Raw genomic sequence first — 18,385 nt, 5'->3', positions numbered from 1 at the left:
TGTCTAAATAAAAATGGGAATACCCCGTATGAAGTGCTGAAAATAACTAGTGATATTAAACCATGTCTGGTAGTGTATGTCCTGCAATACAATATCGGATATGTGGGATCTCCCGTAGATCCGCTAAGACAAATATGAGGTTAACTGTGCTTGACCAGTGTTCTCGCACAAATTAATGCAATTTAGCCGCAAAGTCTGTGTACTATTGGGAGATATACTGACACAAATTGCGGTACGAGCTAAGTGTATACTGAACCAGTACAAGTATCATGAGTACTAGGCATGTTTGTACTTGAATGACTCTAAGTTGCATTGCATAATGATTTCAATGTCAGAACATGGGGAAACTCATCAAACTGATTCTTGATATTAAATTTTGCGATGAAGAAATATATGAGATCGTCCAGCATGGATTAGGTTTGAAGCAAAGGAGGGGGAAAGAATGGGGCTCAACAACAGGATCTGCGGAATTAAAAAAGCGAGCACATTTAGATATTTAGTAATTTTTAAATTTTTTGAATCTTCCAATATGAAGAGAAAATCGGTATTTTAAAAACTACACTCATAGAAATTGTTCGTTGGCATTACTCAGTAAGTTGATGTAAGTCGTTGCGTCAACTTTCCGAGTAATGCCAACACGTACAATTTTGAGTAACGCTGAATGACACGATATCATTATGTTGGTCGCACTCATTTGCACTTACTTTATTGAGTTGTTACAACTCAGAAAATGAAACTAGCCTAGGTTAGCATAATTTTCTAGAGGTATGCTATCTACTATACTAAAATAACCAGCGAAGTCTGTCTGTCTGTCTGTCTGGTTGTCCGGCTATGCGTTTCGCCGCGCTTCGACGCATCGATCCGATATTTTGGATATGGATATGTATCGGGAAAAGCATGTTGACCGGGTGGTTTTGAAGGTCACCGGAGGTCAAGGTCAAAGGTCAAAATTTCAAACTTTGTCCGATCGGGCCCAAACTTGGTGGGTGGAATCCTTGATACGAGGGGAATGTATGCGCGAAATAAAATCCGAGATCAACCGAGGTCAAAGGTCATTACGGAGGGTTCAAATTTCAAACTTTGTCCGATTGGGCTCAAACTTGGTGGGTGGAATCCTTGATACCAGGGGAATATAATTTTATGCGCGAAATAAAATGCGAGATCAACCAAGGTCAAAGGTCATTACGGAGGGTTCAAATTTCAAACTTTGTCCAATCGGGCTCAAACTTGGTGGGTGGAATCCTTGATACCAGGGGAGTATATGCGCGAAATAAAATCAGAGGTCAACCGAGGTCAAAGGTCATCACGGAGGGTTCAAATTTCAAACTTTGTCCGGTCGGGCTCAAACTTGGTAGGTGGAATCCTTGATACCAGGGGAATATATGCGCGAAATTAAATGCGAGGTCAACCAAGGTCAAAGGTCATTACGGAGGGTTCAAATTTCAAACTTTGTCCGATCGGGCTCAAACTTGGTGGGTGGAATCCTTGATATGAGGGGAACACGTAAAAATATAATCGAGGTCATCCGAGGTCAAATGTCATCCAGGGGCTGCATTTTAAACTTCGCCTGATTTCGGGTAAAACTTGGTGAAAGTAATTCTCCATATCACGGGAGCATGAACAAAATCAAACCGAGGTCACTCGAGGGCAAAGGTCATATGGGGTCAGTATGCCCAACTGGGCTTAAAAGTGGTAGAAAGAATCCTTGAGATGAGGAGAACGTGTCAAAAAGTCATCAGGGGTCAAATAGCATTGCCATCAGTTACTCTCACAGCAACGGGTGAACTAGTAGTATACAAAATTTTGCACTGATTACAAAAATAAATATTTGAATACTGCTAATTGTGCAGAAAATGATCCAATTACGTGAATTAAGTAAATAAGTACCAAATTGGAATAACTCAAAACAATAAGTACCAGTAACTTAATATGAACGAGTTACATCAACTTACATGTTGAGTTACAATAACTCAACTAATTGGTTCTTTGAACCTTGTTTATTTTCTAAGTTCCCTGAACTTGAATTCAGAAGTTGGCATTACTTAAAAAGTTGACGCAACGACTTACATCAACTTTTTAAGTAATGCCAACAAAGTTGATTAGTTGACGGAACTTTTGAGCTTTTTCAGCATTTTTAAGTTCGGATAACTAAAATAAATTTTGTTTTGGCAACTTTTACACTATTTTTGAGTTGTCCAAACTTACTCCTTTTGAATTGCGCCAACAAGGCGAACAAGTTATTTCTATGAGTGTACTTAGTATATATTTGTGATATTTAGCGGTATTATGAGATTTTCAGATAACGTTTATTATTTTGATTTGAAATACTTTAAAGAAAATATTGTCGGATTTCCGAGAAATGCAGCTAAATGCAGCTAATTATATCGTGCATTGCATAGGTTGTTGTGACCCTGTATAGTTTGTGATAAATTACCATCAGTTATTTTCTATGACATTCATTATGTGTTCTTATTTCTCTGTCATAATTCTTAATACATGAATGTACTTGGCAGTCAGTTGAAGTCAAAGCACTTGAAGTTCACATCGGTGTGGAAGAATTTTCATGTGGCATGTTTTCTATTTCCAAGCATCGCATCCATACGTCCCAAACATGCCGTTCTTGTATGATAAGGATAATGAACTGAGTGCAATGCATTAGTCAAGATAATCGCACGCGCCGTGGAGTTATTGAGAGCTAAATGCAATAACTCCATGGCAAGTGCGATTATCTGCACGAGTACATTATGTGTCATATACTTTGAGTGTATTAAAACAATTGGCAATATTAATTGCTGCATTCATTATATTAGTTTGACTATTAGCAGATTAGGGAAAATATCTTCAAGTCTAAAGACCAGGCTGTATGCCTATGATATATGGTCTGACGTCTTGCCATTGCAACAGACGCAGCGGCTAATTTTACGTCAGCGCCTTCCGCAGTGGCTCAAGTTTACGCAGCATAGTAGTGTGAGGGGCAAAGCCAAATTGTCGTCCAGATTTGTCAATTTGTCGTCCCATTTTAGCCATTTTAATGACACTTTACTCTTTGCCGTCCCCAATTTCATACCTGAAAGTTCTGAGGGGCGCTCCGTCTCCAACTCCACCACTCATCCTGGGGCCCTAGAGGAAACCCATACGTAATCGATGGATGCTTTTGGTGGTTTCAATCAATATATAAAACAGTGTAATATTTCTCAATCTAGTAAGAGCCAATACTCGACTAAGAACCTTGTCAATATCCTTTGAGGGAGTCCCGTCCCGCTGTTGAGCTGCTGAGAGCAAAATAATGTAAATGGACCAATAAGCATCCAGTATTTATTTGGATGTTGCATTATGGGGGGGTAATGTGAACTATAAATTGTCAAAACTAAGTTTTGCCAACACTGTCTTTGCCGCCATATTACTTTCATTTGTAGACCTGCAACATATCAAAGAAACATCTAAATTGCCAAGCATTTCACTTAACTACAAACTGCCGCGTCATGCACCATGACTGTTAAAACCAAAAATGTGCATAATATTATGTTTTGATTTAAAGAAAGACTAACTTTATATGACGAGAATTTAAAGTGGCATTTGCGATGCTTTCACAACCCAAGGGGACCTACCATAAGCATGATAACTGTGGAATTATAATATCTATTGATAGCACAGGTCACAAATTGAAAATAGTAGGTTGAAATATTGCATAAATTGTGTTTTATTGCGTTTATTATACAAATCTATTTTGTATCTTAATGATAATAATGATCAAGATTTATAATGTGGAATGTCAACTTTGTTCCTCAATTGTGAAACTTGTAAACATTTTCGGCGACTTTAGGTAACTTTTACCTATTCGGGGTTGGGTAACACGTTTACCCATAAAGTTTGTTCATATTGCACCCAGCGTGTAAAACGCGGGTTAGGTGAAACGGTGCCCAAATTGGGGTAAAAATTTACCCAAACGTTCCGTACGGTGTATTTATAAACGATATTGGCATTGCAAAGTCCTAATGCATTTTGGGATATTTAGGCAAAATTTCTGGGCATTGTGAAAAATGTTTTACTACAATAAAAAGAAATTAAAAAACTAAATTGTTATCTCACAAATTAATTATTTCAAATATTTTAATGATAATGTTCACTTTAAAATAGTAAACATCTCAAAAAAAGTAACTAACCCCCCTTAAATAATGGCTATTATTCAAAAAGGGGCTATTGTATTACAAATCTGTAAAATGCGTTGGAAGCAGAATTTATTTCTGCGCATTTTGACACCTCATTTGATACGAAAGCCCAGAAAAATAAAACACCGGTCAATTTAATGTAGCGAGGTCCAGATTTGAAAGTTGCACTTACATACAAATTTTAACAATACAAAAACACTCAGATATCATTAGGCCTACACAGGTTTCCTTCCATTACACTGATACAAAATCAATAAAATTTACTGCAACTTTCAAATCTGGGGTTACATTGATTTAAATGTACGCTGTGACGTCAATATTTAGTCAATTTAGTAAATTCTGCTACCAACGCATTTTACAGATTTGTAATACAAGCACACGTTTTTGAATAGGTCAGGGGGGTTAGTTACTATTTTTGAGATGTTTATTACAATGTTTGTTAGATTTTTGTTTGTCAACTCAAATAAATATTTACTCACTGACTTGAGATTTCGCCATCCATGCTGATGGCTTGATCACAAGTGATCTGGTCCACTGCATTTCCCGCGGAGTTTGGATGCAATCTCACTCCTCGGGATACGATCCATTGCTAAAACAAACTTTGATCACGAGGAGTGAGATTGCATCCAAACTCCGCGGGAAATGCAGCGGGCCAGATCACTTGTGATCAAGCCATCAGCCTGCATGGCGAAAGCTGAAGTCAGTGTGTAAATATTTATTGGATTTGACAAACAAAAATCTAACTAATTATTATCTACAATCCTATTGATGCATCTGTTTAAGGGTGTTATAATGTTAATTGTATAAGTGTCATATTATCAGAATATAACGCATAAAATTGCTTTAAATTAATCATCAATTTAGCATCTATTTAATTCAATAATTCAACTTAATTAATCTCCTATGTATGGTGATAAATGAACTTTTCCTGTGTTGATAAATCCGCATAAAACCGACAAACTAATACATGTATGAAGAACTTAAAATTAATGACTTGTCAGATTCACCTTCAATACATCAACATGGTTATTCCCGGCTATTAAAAATTATCAACTTTCTGATTGGTATTAAAGTTTACATGGTTTATGTGTGATCGAAATTGTCGTCAAGTTTTATTGTCAAATGTCGTCAAGAACTTACAAATGTCGTTTTTGATGACATTTTTACTTGAACTTTTCTCTGAATTAAACAAACTCAAGATAATTAGACTTTATGCATCTTTCATTGAATTGTCACTATTCCGTCAATGCATCAGTTTGTGCCTATTAAACATTACAAGGAGGCATTACTCTATCCTGTGTTAGATCCTGCCATCGATCACTATGGACCAGAAGAGCCTCATCCCAATGGCATAGTCCAATAACCTCAATTACATAATCATAGTGCAAAATTTGACCTCAAGTTGCAGAGTATGAGTTTTTGTACCAAAATCTTCAAAGGTCATTCAATGAATGTACAAATGTCTTGAGGTTTGAGAACTTTTCCCCTGATAGATGAGAATGTTGTGGATCTAGTGCATGTCAGAATTGCAAATATAATGTTAAAGGTCTTATCAACAGAAGACCAATTAAAGATTGTCGGCTTCTTGGTTTTAATGTGTGTGTGATGCATATCTTGGCGTTCCATCATCACCACATGAATTGATTACTTTAATGTATTCATGTTTGTCTTATCTGTATTGACATTTTGAAACATTAAAGAGACATTAATTAAAATAAAAGCAACGAGGAAAACAGCAGTATTGATGAAGCTGAAGCCACGTTCAAAATCGTCATCATCATCATCATCATCAGTCGGCTGCGGTGCAGGCGACCACAAGCTTTCTCCAACTATTGCGATCTTAGGCAAGCGAAACAATTTTGTTTGGCGGCAACATCCCTTCAGTATCTCCCAGGAGGTGCTGGATACTGTAGTAGGCCTACAGTGTGCGCGGCCGTCCCGGTTTCCTCTTCCCATGTGGTGGAATATAAAGGGCATATTCTTTCACAGGCTCGTCGTCTTCAAGACGCAGTATATGGCCGAGATAACAGTGGAGTGGTGTTGGTCAGATTGTAGATGGTTTCATTTGGAATCCGATTCACACGCTTGATGTTTAACATGGCTCAAAATACATGTTGTTAATTCCTCTATTTAGTAGAAATTACAGATTAGTGTAAAATGTATCATTTTGTCTTTAATACACAGCAGGCTATGTTAGCATCGATGACACTAACCATGCTAACACAGGTACCAAAATCTGAATTTTAAAGATTTTTACAATTTTCCGGATGAGCAAATAACGGAATGAGCCTTTAATATTAATAAATTGATATGATTAATAAATTGATATGATTAATAAATTGATTTGATTAATATAAATAAATTGACTTGATAGGAAATAAGTCAAAGAAGCAAATAATCGCGTATGTTTTTATTGGCATGGCCTTAATGAGTTTAAGGCCAATATATCAAAACGGGGCGTCTAGTCTTCCCCCTTCTGAGAAAAATCATGCACATGGGGTGAGAATGGCACATCATATAGCAAGCCTTGGGATCTGCTTTATAGAACTCATATCATACCGCTTGTGTGTCAGCTTTATTTGTCTCAATATTTGAATGCAAACACTGCTAAGTCGTATGCTCTCCTCCGAGTCGCCTTAAAATTTCAATAATCATTATATTCAAGCAGTCTTTTCCTGCCGATTACTCTACAGACATTACAACATAATTATCGTAGCATCATGCAATCTTACAACCTATGGTCTCATCCCAAAGGCACAGTTCAATAACCTCAATAACCTCAATAAAACAATCATATTGTAAAATTTGACCACAAGTTGCAGACTATGAGTTTTTGTACCCAAATTTTCAAAGGTCATTGATTGAATGTGCAAATGTATTGGGGTTAAAGAACTGTGCCCTGATAGATGAGCATGTTGTGGATCCTATGCTACTGTAGACTTTTCAAGCTGAAGGACAATCATTTTTCACCTTTCAACAATTATTTTCAAATAATCTTTGAATTCTTAAAAGCATTTCTATGAACAATCTTAATTCATATAGAAACCGCAGCGAATAGACGACAATACTTCTTGAGAGAGAGAATTATTCGAGAAAAAACTCTTATTCAAGTGAAACGTAATCAAATTTGAAAGTCTTAATCATCTTGATGAAAATGTCACCTTTTAATGGAATAAATTTATTCTTATTCTCCAGTATGTCTGGTGAAAATAATGAAGTAGACATCCAACTGACGAGCTCAATGTTGTTAGCATGGTTAGGGCACATTGTTCAAAATTAACGTTTCCAGCAAATATAAGAATGAATTTTCAAACATTGTAAACGTGTGTTTGGTTGTGATCAAAACGTTTCTTAAAACGTTTTTATAAACCATTTAAAAAGTGGGTTATATATAAGAACATAAAAACGTGTTTAAAACGTTTTATGAAAAACACTGCAGCAACAATGTTGTTCAACTGTTATTGTAAAATATTTTGGGAAAACATTTTTGCAAAAAATATTGTCAACACTTGAATAACATTATGGTTAGAATGTTTGCAGCAAGTCAAGTTTTTAAAATGTTTTCGAATGTTATTACAGGCCTATTCAGTGATTTGCTCATTCAGAAAGTAGTAAAAATCATCAAGATTCAGTTTTATGTATAATTATTTGCTAGCATCATAGATTTGCTGGCAAGTGGTTAAGCCGAAAGCCATAGGACATTTTACATTTTAAGCTTTCTCTGGGATAACTTAACGGACCTTCAACGTTGGCAGCTAGGGCACAAAATAAAATGTTCAATATTTACGTTTCTAGCAAACACAAGAATGTTTTTAAAACGTTGTAAAATACATGTAGAGTGTTTAAAAAGTGTTTAAACTTTACAGTCTAAACACTGATTTTATACAGTGTACATTTGGCAATGATGATGTAGTAGCCTGAGTGCAGTATATTTCTTGTCTGTTTTCCGTCGATAAGGGTTAAATAAACACACATTTAAGGAGTAGACTCACTCTTGATCCAAATTAAAATTTTGCATAAATGAATTTGCATTTTGGAAAGCGGTTGTTGTTCTTTCCTATACAAACAAGCAGCATACATTACGGATTACATCAACGTTTAGTTAATTTCCATTGCGGACTCTTTTTGTATACCTCATTCTAAACAACATGATTAGCTTGTGTTATATGTTTAGATTCAAACACCAACCCGTATATAATCTAAACACAAGCTAAACACTATATATACCATGACTAGCTTGCGTTTAGATTTTATACAGGTTGATGTTTGATATCTAAAACATGATGTCGCTTAGTTAAACGCAGAGAAGATGTCTTTACATCTTCTCTGGTTAAACGGTAGCAGCTAATAAAGTGATTGAGATGGAAATTCAAAGTGTGATAACTTGTAAACCAAAGAAACGGTGTATATTTTATTTTAGATTTGTGATGTGTAGGAGAATAGTTTCAAAATATAAAACCTTTTTCTGAAAAAGTACATGTAGCCTATATAATAATATAAATTTGGCTAATGACTAACGTGTTTAAAAAGTGTTACAGCTAGAGATTTAGGGACGCACCATTTGATACTCAGGGGGGTAGGGAGTTGGGGCCGGGGGAAGATTTTTTTTTCGCCGCCGAAGTTTTTTTTTTTTTGACCGGCAAGGTTTTTTTAAATTTCATGCATTATACACAGTTTGGTGGGGAAAGGTTTTTTTTTTGCTCATGTAGTGGGTTAAGTTTTTTGTTGTTGAAAAACTTCCTACCCCCACCCTGAGAATCTAATGGTGCGTCCCTTAGTGTAGTGTAGTTCGATTCATGACAAGGCAAAAGAGGGACATGCGAAATTTAAAAAAACATTACATGATTGCTTCCTACGGGTATCCTATACAGCATAGTGTGTATCCTTCTTTTTGGCTAGTTTCCGAAACATTCTGTCGTCAACATATTAGGTGACGTAGAACGAAAGATAGGCATTCTATGATAAAAGATGGTGCCTGTCAACCACATTCCTCTCTTACAGCCTTTCTGATTGGTTAATGACGTGTTCACATGTGTTCACACGATCTGATTGTCCAATTAAAATATAGCTAATGGATACTTAAGCGCAATCCTCTTCCCCACTACCGTCATTCTTACCATGCTGCTGATTGGCTTAATACATCGTATAAATAGAGTCTTCTTGTAAGTTAGAACCAATCAGCAGATAGTACTCATGAGGTTAAACCTTAGGGTGGCCTTACCTTCTGTATAACAGCCAAAAAGTATAATACTCCTCCGTATTCCTGGCAAGAATCGCACATGCATGGCATAGCGCTAAAGTGCATAAAAATAAATAAATAAAATGACGAGTATCGAAGCATTTCAACAAGACTATGGGTTTGTCCACAATTCAAATACTACAGGGTTTTGCAAATTAAAGTAGGCCTATCCATTTAATTCATGACAGAATCCTACAAATTTAGAACTTTTTTACTTTTAAAATGGCTAATCACTGGTTCACTGCTAATTTTAACGTTTCCCCAATTTTTTTCCTTCAAAAATGTTCTGATTTTCGGCAACGTTACATTTACAGAACCTTTTTGGGATTGGCACGATGATGAGTTGCACCCCGTACCCTTGCCTATATGGCTCTGATTAGGGACCGTTCACAAACACTTGTTGGGGGGGGGTCTGATTCCAACAAAAAATCGCCCCCCTTTTTGACATGAAAATTATGGGTCAACCCCATGGAAAAGCATATAAACTCAATTTTCCCAGGAAAATTTGTGGTCATTTTTTCAGGGCCCCCTTAGGAGGGTCAAAACCTTTCAGGCCCCCCCCTTTTTTTTTTTTTTTGCACCAACTAACAAGTGTTTGTGAACGTTCCCTTATCAACATACATTAACCTAATTTCCGATTATACAAAACTTAGAAATGGAACTTTGAATAGGTTGGGCATTTATCGGTACGCACTATTTATTTGGTACACCCTGTATTAGTACGTATGCATGGAATTCACAATTACGGTAAGCCTATAACAAGTGATATTCCATGTATTCTGACAATTCCTTGGAACTGAGGTTAGGATTCTTCCCCCCTTAAGGTGGGTCGGAGGGGAGCATGAACTATAGATTGTTCGTCTTTGGCGAAAAATAGTGGTGCTTGTACTCAAAATTTTGAGACAAATAAAGTTGACACATAACAGGAATGGTATTGGCTTTGTTAAGGCTTGATATAAGGGATATAATTTCCGCCCCATGATTTTTTTCTGAGAGGGGGGAAACTTCCAAAACTTTTTGATATACTATTGGCCTTAACTCGAGAAACGCATGACCTATGGAAATATAAATGCGAATATTGCCTCCTCGACTCATTTCCTATATAAGATCAATGTAATATTAAGATATGTATACAAGGCAGTTTTGTAGTTGGCTAAAACTGGTAAAATAATATTATGGGTCGTGCTATTATCCCAATCGCCTTATAATAATATTAAGTAATCTATAGGCTATAGTCACTGATAGCAAAAATACTAATATCTTTGGTGATACTCTTTTATAGTAGTCGAAGTCTGGATTCCAAATTGTAAACTGAGTGAGCCAAAAGTCAAAAATTCCTAAACCATTTAAATGAAAAACCATACATGTGCATACTTGAATAAATAGACCCTTTGGGCGAAACCATGAAGCAATTTGCCTTTTGACCAATACTTTTCCATGCATGTCCAGAGGCATTTTTTTCTGCCGTTTTATTTGTTTAAAACTCATATTTTTGTTCACCCTGTATAGCCCATGGCGAAACGACATCATAAGTTAAGTCTCGACAAATTGGTTAAATTGGACGATTAAACTTGTGCACTTTTTGTCCTGAGGGTAACTTTAACTGAACGTGACTCGTGCCCTGATGGGTTGGTTAGCTGTCATTGGCTGTTAAATGAACATAGTATATGGTTTGTGCGATTTTGTGTTGAACAAACTGGTCCTATAAAAAACAAAAAAATGTTTTACAGAAAACAATGTCGGATTATTATAAAGGCGATAATGTTTTAATTGAAAGGCTGATGCAAAATATTCTTATACAATGTTATTTTATTGTCTCACTACTGCCGGATAGCATATAAAACACTGAAATTAGACTTTTTAGAATATATTCCCAGCAAACACAAAACGTTTTCGACATCATTCGCAAAAGGTTATAAAAGGTTGTCAGAAAACGTTTAAATGTCGGGTTATATAAAGGGTATATTAAGGGAATAGAACGTTTTCATAACATTAAAAATCATTTTTTGATAATCTACTGCTCAGCAAACATTAATGTTTTACAGAAAACGTTTAAATGTCGGGTTATATAAAGGGTATAAAAACGTTTTAATAACATTCCAATAACATTTTTGAAAACTTGATACAAAACATTCTAAACAGAATGTTATTTTGGGGTTGAAAAAATATTTTGCGAAAAATGTTTGCCCAAAATATTTGCAATAACGTTTTCAAAACGTTTTCATGACCTTTATATAACCCGACATTTAAATGTTATTAAAACGTTTTGAAAAAACATTTTCAGAACATTTCTGTGTTTGCTGGGTGCAAATATTTTAACATAATGTTATTTAAGTGTTGACAAAATATTTGGCAAAAAATGTTTGCAATAATAGTTTACAATAACATTTTTGAAAACATTTTAAAAATATTGTTGTAGTGTGTTTTCATACAAAACGTTTTAAAACGTTTTCATGACCTTTATATAACCCGCCATTTTAATGTTATTAAAACGTTCTTATGTAAACCAAAAGCCAAAATATAACTTATTAAAAACGTTTTTAAAACGTTTTTGTGTTTGCTGGGTTCGGATACAAATACATTTAAATGATAATACGGTGATAACGTAAATTACTCAACATATTTTAAGATAAAATTCTAGGGTTCACGGATTGAGGATACTGCAAGAACACAATACTGATTCTTTCTGGCCTTTATATCTAAAATTGTTCTTTCTGATCTTTAGAATCTTGTTCATGTTAAAAAATGATTAAGGCGATAACGTAAATTACTTAACATATTCAAAGATAAGATAATTTTAGGGTTCAAGGGGTGAGGATCTTGCAAGAACACCAAAATGATTCTTTCTGGCATTTACATAACCGTTCTCGTATGTAAAATGGTTCTTTCTGACCTTTTGAATCTTGTTCATATAAAATGACTGTTTCTGACCTTTGCAGAACGTTTAAAAAAAACTATATTTAAGGTTTATGTACAGAGCAGCTTTAGAACCTTTTTAGCCTAGGTTCCATGTGGAACCTAAGAGTGTATGTTTCTTTTTCCACAGTGCAGCAACGTAAAATCGAATAATTGGTTCTAAGAATACGAATCCCTATAAATATTAAGGAATATTACTTTACATCAGAGGATGAAGCACTTCCCAGCAAGTCTTGCGGTTAGCACAGCTGTGTGAGTGAACATGACACCACTGCCCGCCCACTGCATACACACGTGCATGGTTAAATTTGAATTTGGACAGATATATTTACAATAAAAACACCTTCAAAAAGTTGGTCGATTTCACATTTTATGTTATGTACAGAAGGTGTGAATTATCCTTCATGCATACATCACTTTAGATCTGAAATCGACCAAGTAATGACGACACACGGGCAATTCTAAAACAACATCTTTTGCACAGCGTTCAATGGGATTTGAAAAGTAAAGTGGCAGTTGAAACTCTAGTGATAACACTTTTACAGTGCATGATGGGGCTTCCTTAAATCATCCTCTGACTTTACATTAAGGACTACTATTTTCTCTCTCAATCGTTGCGGCTCACATTGTGGTAAAACCCTATCGGTGTGTAAACGTCACGCCAGTCACCGCTCATCAACAACTTCACCTGTCAGTCAAGACCAATTCAACCCCACCCCGCGGGGATCTATTTGTCAAGTACACAGTAGGGTGGGGAAAAGACAAACCAGTTTCATGGTATTCACGCGGAGAAACTAAACGGTGTCATGTCGCGCGACATCATCACTCTGTCAAGATGATGGCCGGAGAGTTTGCTTAGATATAGTCTTATGTTGACGTTGTGATGCTTAGGAAAACTGGGGTCTATTTACTAGTATAATACACACAGACCGTTTCAAAATGATTGTTTTTGCACCGTTCCTCCATCCGATTTTGGTGTTTTTGAAATGCCTGCCTCTTCCGAACCCATCACTGGATCCATGCACTTACATTGTCTGGTGATTTCAAGTTTTGTTTAGAGGCATGCAGAAATATTAAAAACGGATGTGGAAAAATGTTTTGATCTGTCTTGTATATGGTGGAACCTGGTCGTTCTATGAAGAATCGCAGTCTGGAGAGGATAGAACAAACCATTTTAGACTTACATATTCTGGAAAGCCAGAAAGATCAATTATGAGGCTCAATTTTATAGATCCCTCTTGAGATGTCCGGTAAAAGCTATATAACCCTTTTCCCGAGAGTGTAGGGTTTTGTATAGAATTTACATGTAACGAATTATACAGAATAAAAATTCCCTTTAAAAGGGAAAGCCAGCTTCAATGCAGAAGAGGTCTTGTAATTAGTTTGGGTGGAAGGCATTTTAGGATCACTCTTTTTTAGGATCAATCATGTTTGATGACAGTCCACCAAACCATCAATGGTGAGAACATGCACACAGAGACAGCAATCCAAACATCAACTCCTGTAACGAATTACACAGAAAAAGATAATTTTATATAGATATATACAACACGGCTTCACCAAGCTTTGGTCCAAACCCGACCTATATTTTCCATCCAATCTCACGGACACATGGTCTGAAGGGCGACCGTAGGTAAACTTGTTTTTGGACTAAACGGGCTTAACTTGGCCAGCTGAGACATTCTATACAGGGTGTCCAAAATTTAAAGATTACTACGGTCAAAAGGCCTTAGTACATCTTAATTGTAATGAAAAATTTCATCGTAAGGTTTTTTTTCATGGGACACATTGTATCAGTCCTTGCCATTTGAGCGGACCATATAGCTTTCGCCATAAGCAAACACTTCGTCAAGTGTTTGCATGTTTCTTAACAACCCATTAGCGATATTTAAGTCAGGACACAGCCAACATTAAGCAGTGTATGAAGTGTTGTGTAATTCCCTCCCGGTAAAAGTCAAATTTGTTTGAGGATATTCAAGTGATACATAGCTGTGTAATGTTTTGACTCTATAGTATTATCCATTTAAACAAGGGTTAAAGAAGGCAAGACAAGCGCTCATAGCATGAGAATTGTTTATTATTTTTTTTATTTATTAATAAAAAGTGATTTAAGACCCGTCTTGGCAAGATAATTTGGCAAATTTACTTTAATGTTAAGACATTTTTGGTTCTACAAAATCATTTTCTTTTCTACAAAGCACCCGGGGTTCTAGTGTTCATTAAAGGTTCTTCAAGCTTAAGGTTCTACAAAGAACCATTTTGGTTCTATAAAGAACACCATGGAAGCAATGAGGTTCTTTGTAGAACCAAAAAGGTACTTTAGCCAAAAAAACGGTTCTTTGTAGAACCGTAAGCTTGAAAACCCTTTAAGGAACCCTTTAATAATAAAGAATGGTTGTAAACCTGTAAGTAGAACAGAAAAAAGGTTCTGTAGCCAAGAATATGATTTTGTATAGAACCAAAAGGTCCTTTTCACTTTTCTTAACTTTGCGACGAGTCATTGAATTTATAAATGAATTGACGTTCCTCGGCCTATTTAAATCTGTAAGGTTCTTTATAGAACTTTTTAAGGTTCTTTATAGAACCTTAGCATTGATTAAGGTCCTGCATACGGGACAAAAAGATCATCGTGAAATGCATTGACATGTTCTTATGGTATAAAGACTCGGACTGCGGCAAAAATGATCTCATCCGGGTATCTCATATCTATGGCAAAGTTCAATGAATTCCCCCGGTGAATTCCATTCAATAACTAAAGCTCAAACGTTAACGGCAAGTTGGGGTGTAGGGGTGTGTATGTACTCATCCCACTATATAAGAAGCATATTTAGTTGAAGAACTGTCCTGAAAGAATGAGAATGTCAACACTCGCTGGCATGCAAAAGGTTACAACACTTATTTGTGGAAGTAGCTCATATTTGCTATTATAACATAGCAAAAGAGATTTCTTCAGGAGAACCCATGGGTAAATAACCAACGGTAATAAGATTCAAAAGAAAGTATTTATATAAAAAAGTGTTGAAAATCGGCAAAATATTTACTCGCTTTTGAGTGAGTTAAAAACACTCTAAAGAATCATTATGCGGGACAACCTTTTTGAGCGATATCCCACGCTTTATCATGTTATACTGTCAAATGTCGTTTAGAAAACTCTCTGGAAAGTGGCATTACATAATGGCATTTTTACCTTATTGAATTAGGGTTTAATTGAAACTTTTAGAATGGAACTTTTTTAATACCATGCATACGATGTTTCCAAAGATTTTCGGAAAGGAAAGTAACCACATTTCTCATGGAAATTTGTCTCAGTAAAAAAGTAAAAACCCCTAATACAAAAGAGTTGTTAGTTTATTTTGAGTCATTTCATAATTATGTGGGCTCAATAAGTTTCCATGTGTTTTGTTGTTCAGTTATAAGGAATAATTTGAAAAATATACGAGTACTGTCAGCCATTGAATTCAGTGGCGTTCAGAGTGTTCCTGAGTTGCCGGGGGGGGGTGAACATCATTATAGGTGTGGTTTCACACAATTTTTTCTTTCACACAAGTTTTTCTTCTTTATTATTATTTTTTGCACTATAGTTTAGCCCAAAATCAATGTGAAATTTTGTGTTTACTGGACTAAATTTCAAATTTGCAGTGAGTTCAAATCAAGGTATTTCTGCTCCGTAGATATGGAGCTGGCCAGCTCGGTATGAACCGTCGGAGAGGGGAGACACTCTCTTCCCCATACGCTACTGGTTGAATTATCTGTTTCTCAAATGTAAAATATTAACATCAGTTGGATGGAATTGATTAAATTTTACCGAAAAACCACTTGCATTAACTTTTGAATTATGATTTTTTTTCTGTTATCTTTTTTTAGATTTGGCTGCTGCAGTAGGGAGACTATTCACACAGTGCCACGAAGAGATAAACCCAAAATCCTTATTTAACTATTATTGTAATGCAGATTTTGGTAAGTAAATTTCTTGCTGTTTTTGTTAGTGTCGATAACGACGACGATGAGACGACGACGACGACGACAATGATGATGTTCAATACGGGTTTGTTAAAGAACGGTAACATGCACAGTAAACGGACTAAATATTCTAAAGGATAACGATGACTATGACAAGGACGACGATGATATAAATGACGATGACGATGACAATGACGATGGTAACGACGATGACAATGAATGGCGATGGCAGTATTGTTGGTGATAGTGATAATAGCATTTTGCGTCTTATTGCGTCTACAGTGTTTGATAACAATGTAAACTTTCCACTTTCCGGTTTTCCATTGATAATGAAAGTCGGTAATTATTGATGCGACTGATGCTGAAAATTGGATAATATTGATGAAGGAAAATATAACCGAAAGCTTCAACGCTTAAAGTTTTCAAGAAGAAAATTTCTGAAGGAAGGGGTATTGAGAGGGCAAGGAGGAGGAAAATTAAAGGAAATAAAGACCATGACAATTACTTGAATTGTTTCATTTCATCGTTATTTCGGACAATGGTGACTTTGATTTTCAAATATACCATATGCTAGTGTAGCATCTATCCTACGAATTCTTTGACAAAGTAGGCCTACCTATAGACACTTTGACAAACCTATTTCTATACGACGACCTTAAAAAAGTACAAACTGCGATTATCCGTCTTGTCATCATAAGTGAAATAGTATTCCCTTAAAGGGGACTGGTCCGATTTCATCATTATTATGCTGTTTTACGTTTAATTGGATGACCTTGATCCCATCTCCTCATCTCACCTGTGGTGTCTCATGCAGATTATTCTTGATTTTTGGTTGTGGGCATGGTGGGAGGCAAAATGTTCATTTGAAGCAATGTGAAGGTCCTATAGAATACTTTCAGACATGTTAGATGAGGTTTTAAACCGAGCGCACTTCCATTGATACCAATATGGATGCTTTTCGAGTAGTCGGTTTGATCACAAAGTTAAGGGCTGGGGTATGAACGTTTGGACAGTATTCATTTTGGGACATCAGAGCACATCAGACATATCGAATTGCATTCTGAATACGAAGAATGTCATTCTGATATCAAATAATTTTGATTTTTTGAAATTCGCAATTTAATACACATTTGATGGCAAATCATTAAAAATTGATATTTGTGATATTTAACAGTACTTGAAGTAAACTTTATAAATCTGATGATTTATACTTAAAGTGTATGTAGGTGGGATGAAAAGCCGACGATCAATTGAAAATTTTGACCTTTCGTATTGAAGATATGGATTTTTTTCCCAAAACACCAAAAAAATTAGGTCTTTTTGGGAAAAAAATCCATATCTTCAATATGAAAGGTCAAAATTTTCAATTGCCCGTCGGCTTTTCCTCCCTGCTACATACACTTTAAGAATATATCATTAGATTTATATAATTTACTTCGAGGATTGTTATATATCAAAATTTGAAAAATATCAAATTTTTATAATTTGTCATAAAATTTGTATTATATTGTGATTTTCAAAAATGAAAATTATTTGATATCAGAAAGACATGCTTCGTATTCAGAATGCACTTTGATAGGTCCGAGGTGCTCTCATGTCCCACAAAAAATACTGTCGAAACGCAATAAACGCTCATTTTAGATCCCTTAAAGGGTCCTCCCAGGGGCGTCAGAGGATGATTTAAGCACTTCCCAGCAAGTCTTGCGGTTAGCACAGCTGTGTGACACTGCCCACCCACTGAATACACACGTGCATGGTTAAATATGAATTTGGACAGATATATTTACAATAAAAACACCTTCAAAAAGTTGGTCGATTTCACATTTTATGTTATCTACAGAAGGTGTGAATTATCCTTCATGCATACATCATTTTAGATCTGAAATCGACCAAGTAATAATGACACACGGGCAATTCTAAAACAACATCTTTTGCACAGAGTTCAATGGGATTAGAAAAGTAAAGTGGCAGTTGAAAATCTAGTGATAACACTTTTACAGTGCATGATGGGGCTTCCTTAAATCATCCTCTGCAGGGGCGTATAGCCAGGAGGGGGTGGGAGTGACAAATGGGGACAAAAATGTGACTTATAACGAGCGTT

The 18,385-nt window shown here is 35.8% G+C and overlaps 1 protein-coding gene across 2 annotated transcripts in view; it reads left to right on the top strand.

Moving 5' to 3' along the window:
- The window catches only part of LOC140139739 (secreted frizzled-related protein 5-like), a 120,355-nt gene that overhangs the window by 53,265 nt on the left and 48,705 nt on the right, over positions 1-18,385 (top strand). For both annotated transcript variants that reach the window (XM_072161445.1, XM_072161444.1), the window contains one exon: positions 16,189-16,281. In XM_072161445.1, coding sequence (XP_072017546.1) covers positions 16,189-16,281 — 93 coding nt within the window. The remainder of the gene's footprint in view (positions 1-16,188; positions 16,282-18,385) is intronic.

Source organism: Amphiura filiformis, chromosome 18 (genome assembly GCF_039555335.1).
Source record: "Amphiura filiformis chromosome 18, Afil_fr2py, whole genome shotgun sequence".
Lineage (NCBI taxonomy): Eukaryota > Metazoa > Echinodermata > Ophiuroidea > Amphilepidida > Amphiuridae > Amphiura > Amphiura filiformis.
This window is presented reverse-complemented; position numbering and strand designations above follow the sequence as displayed.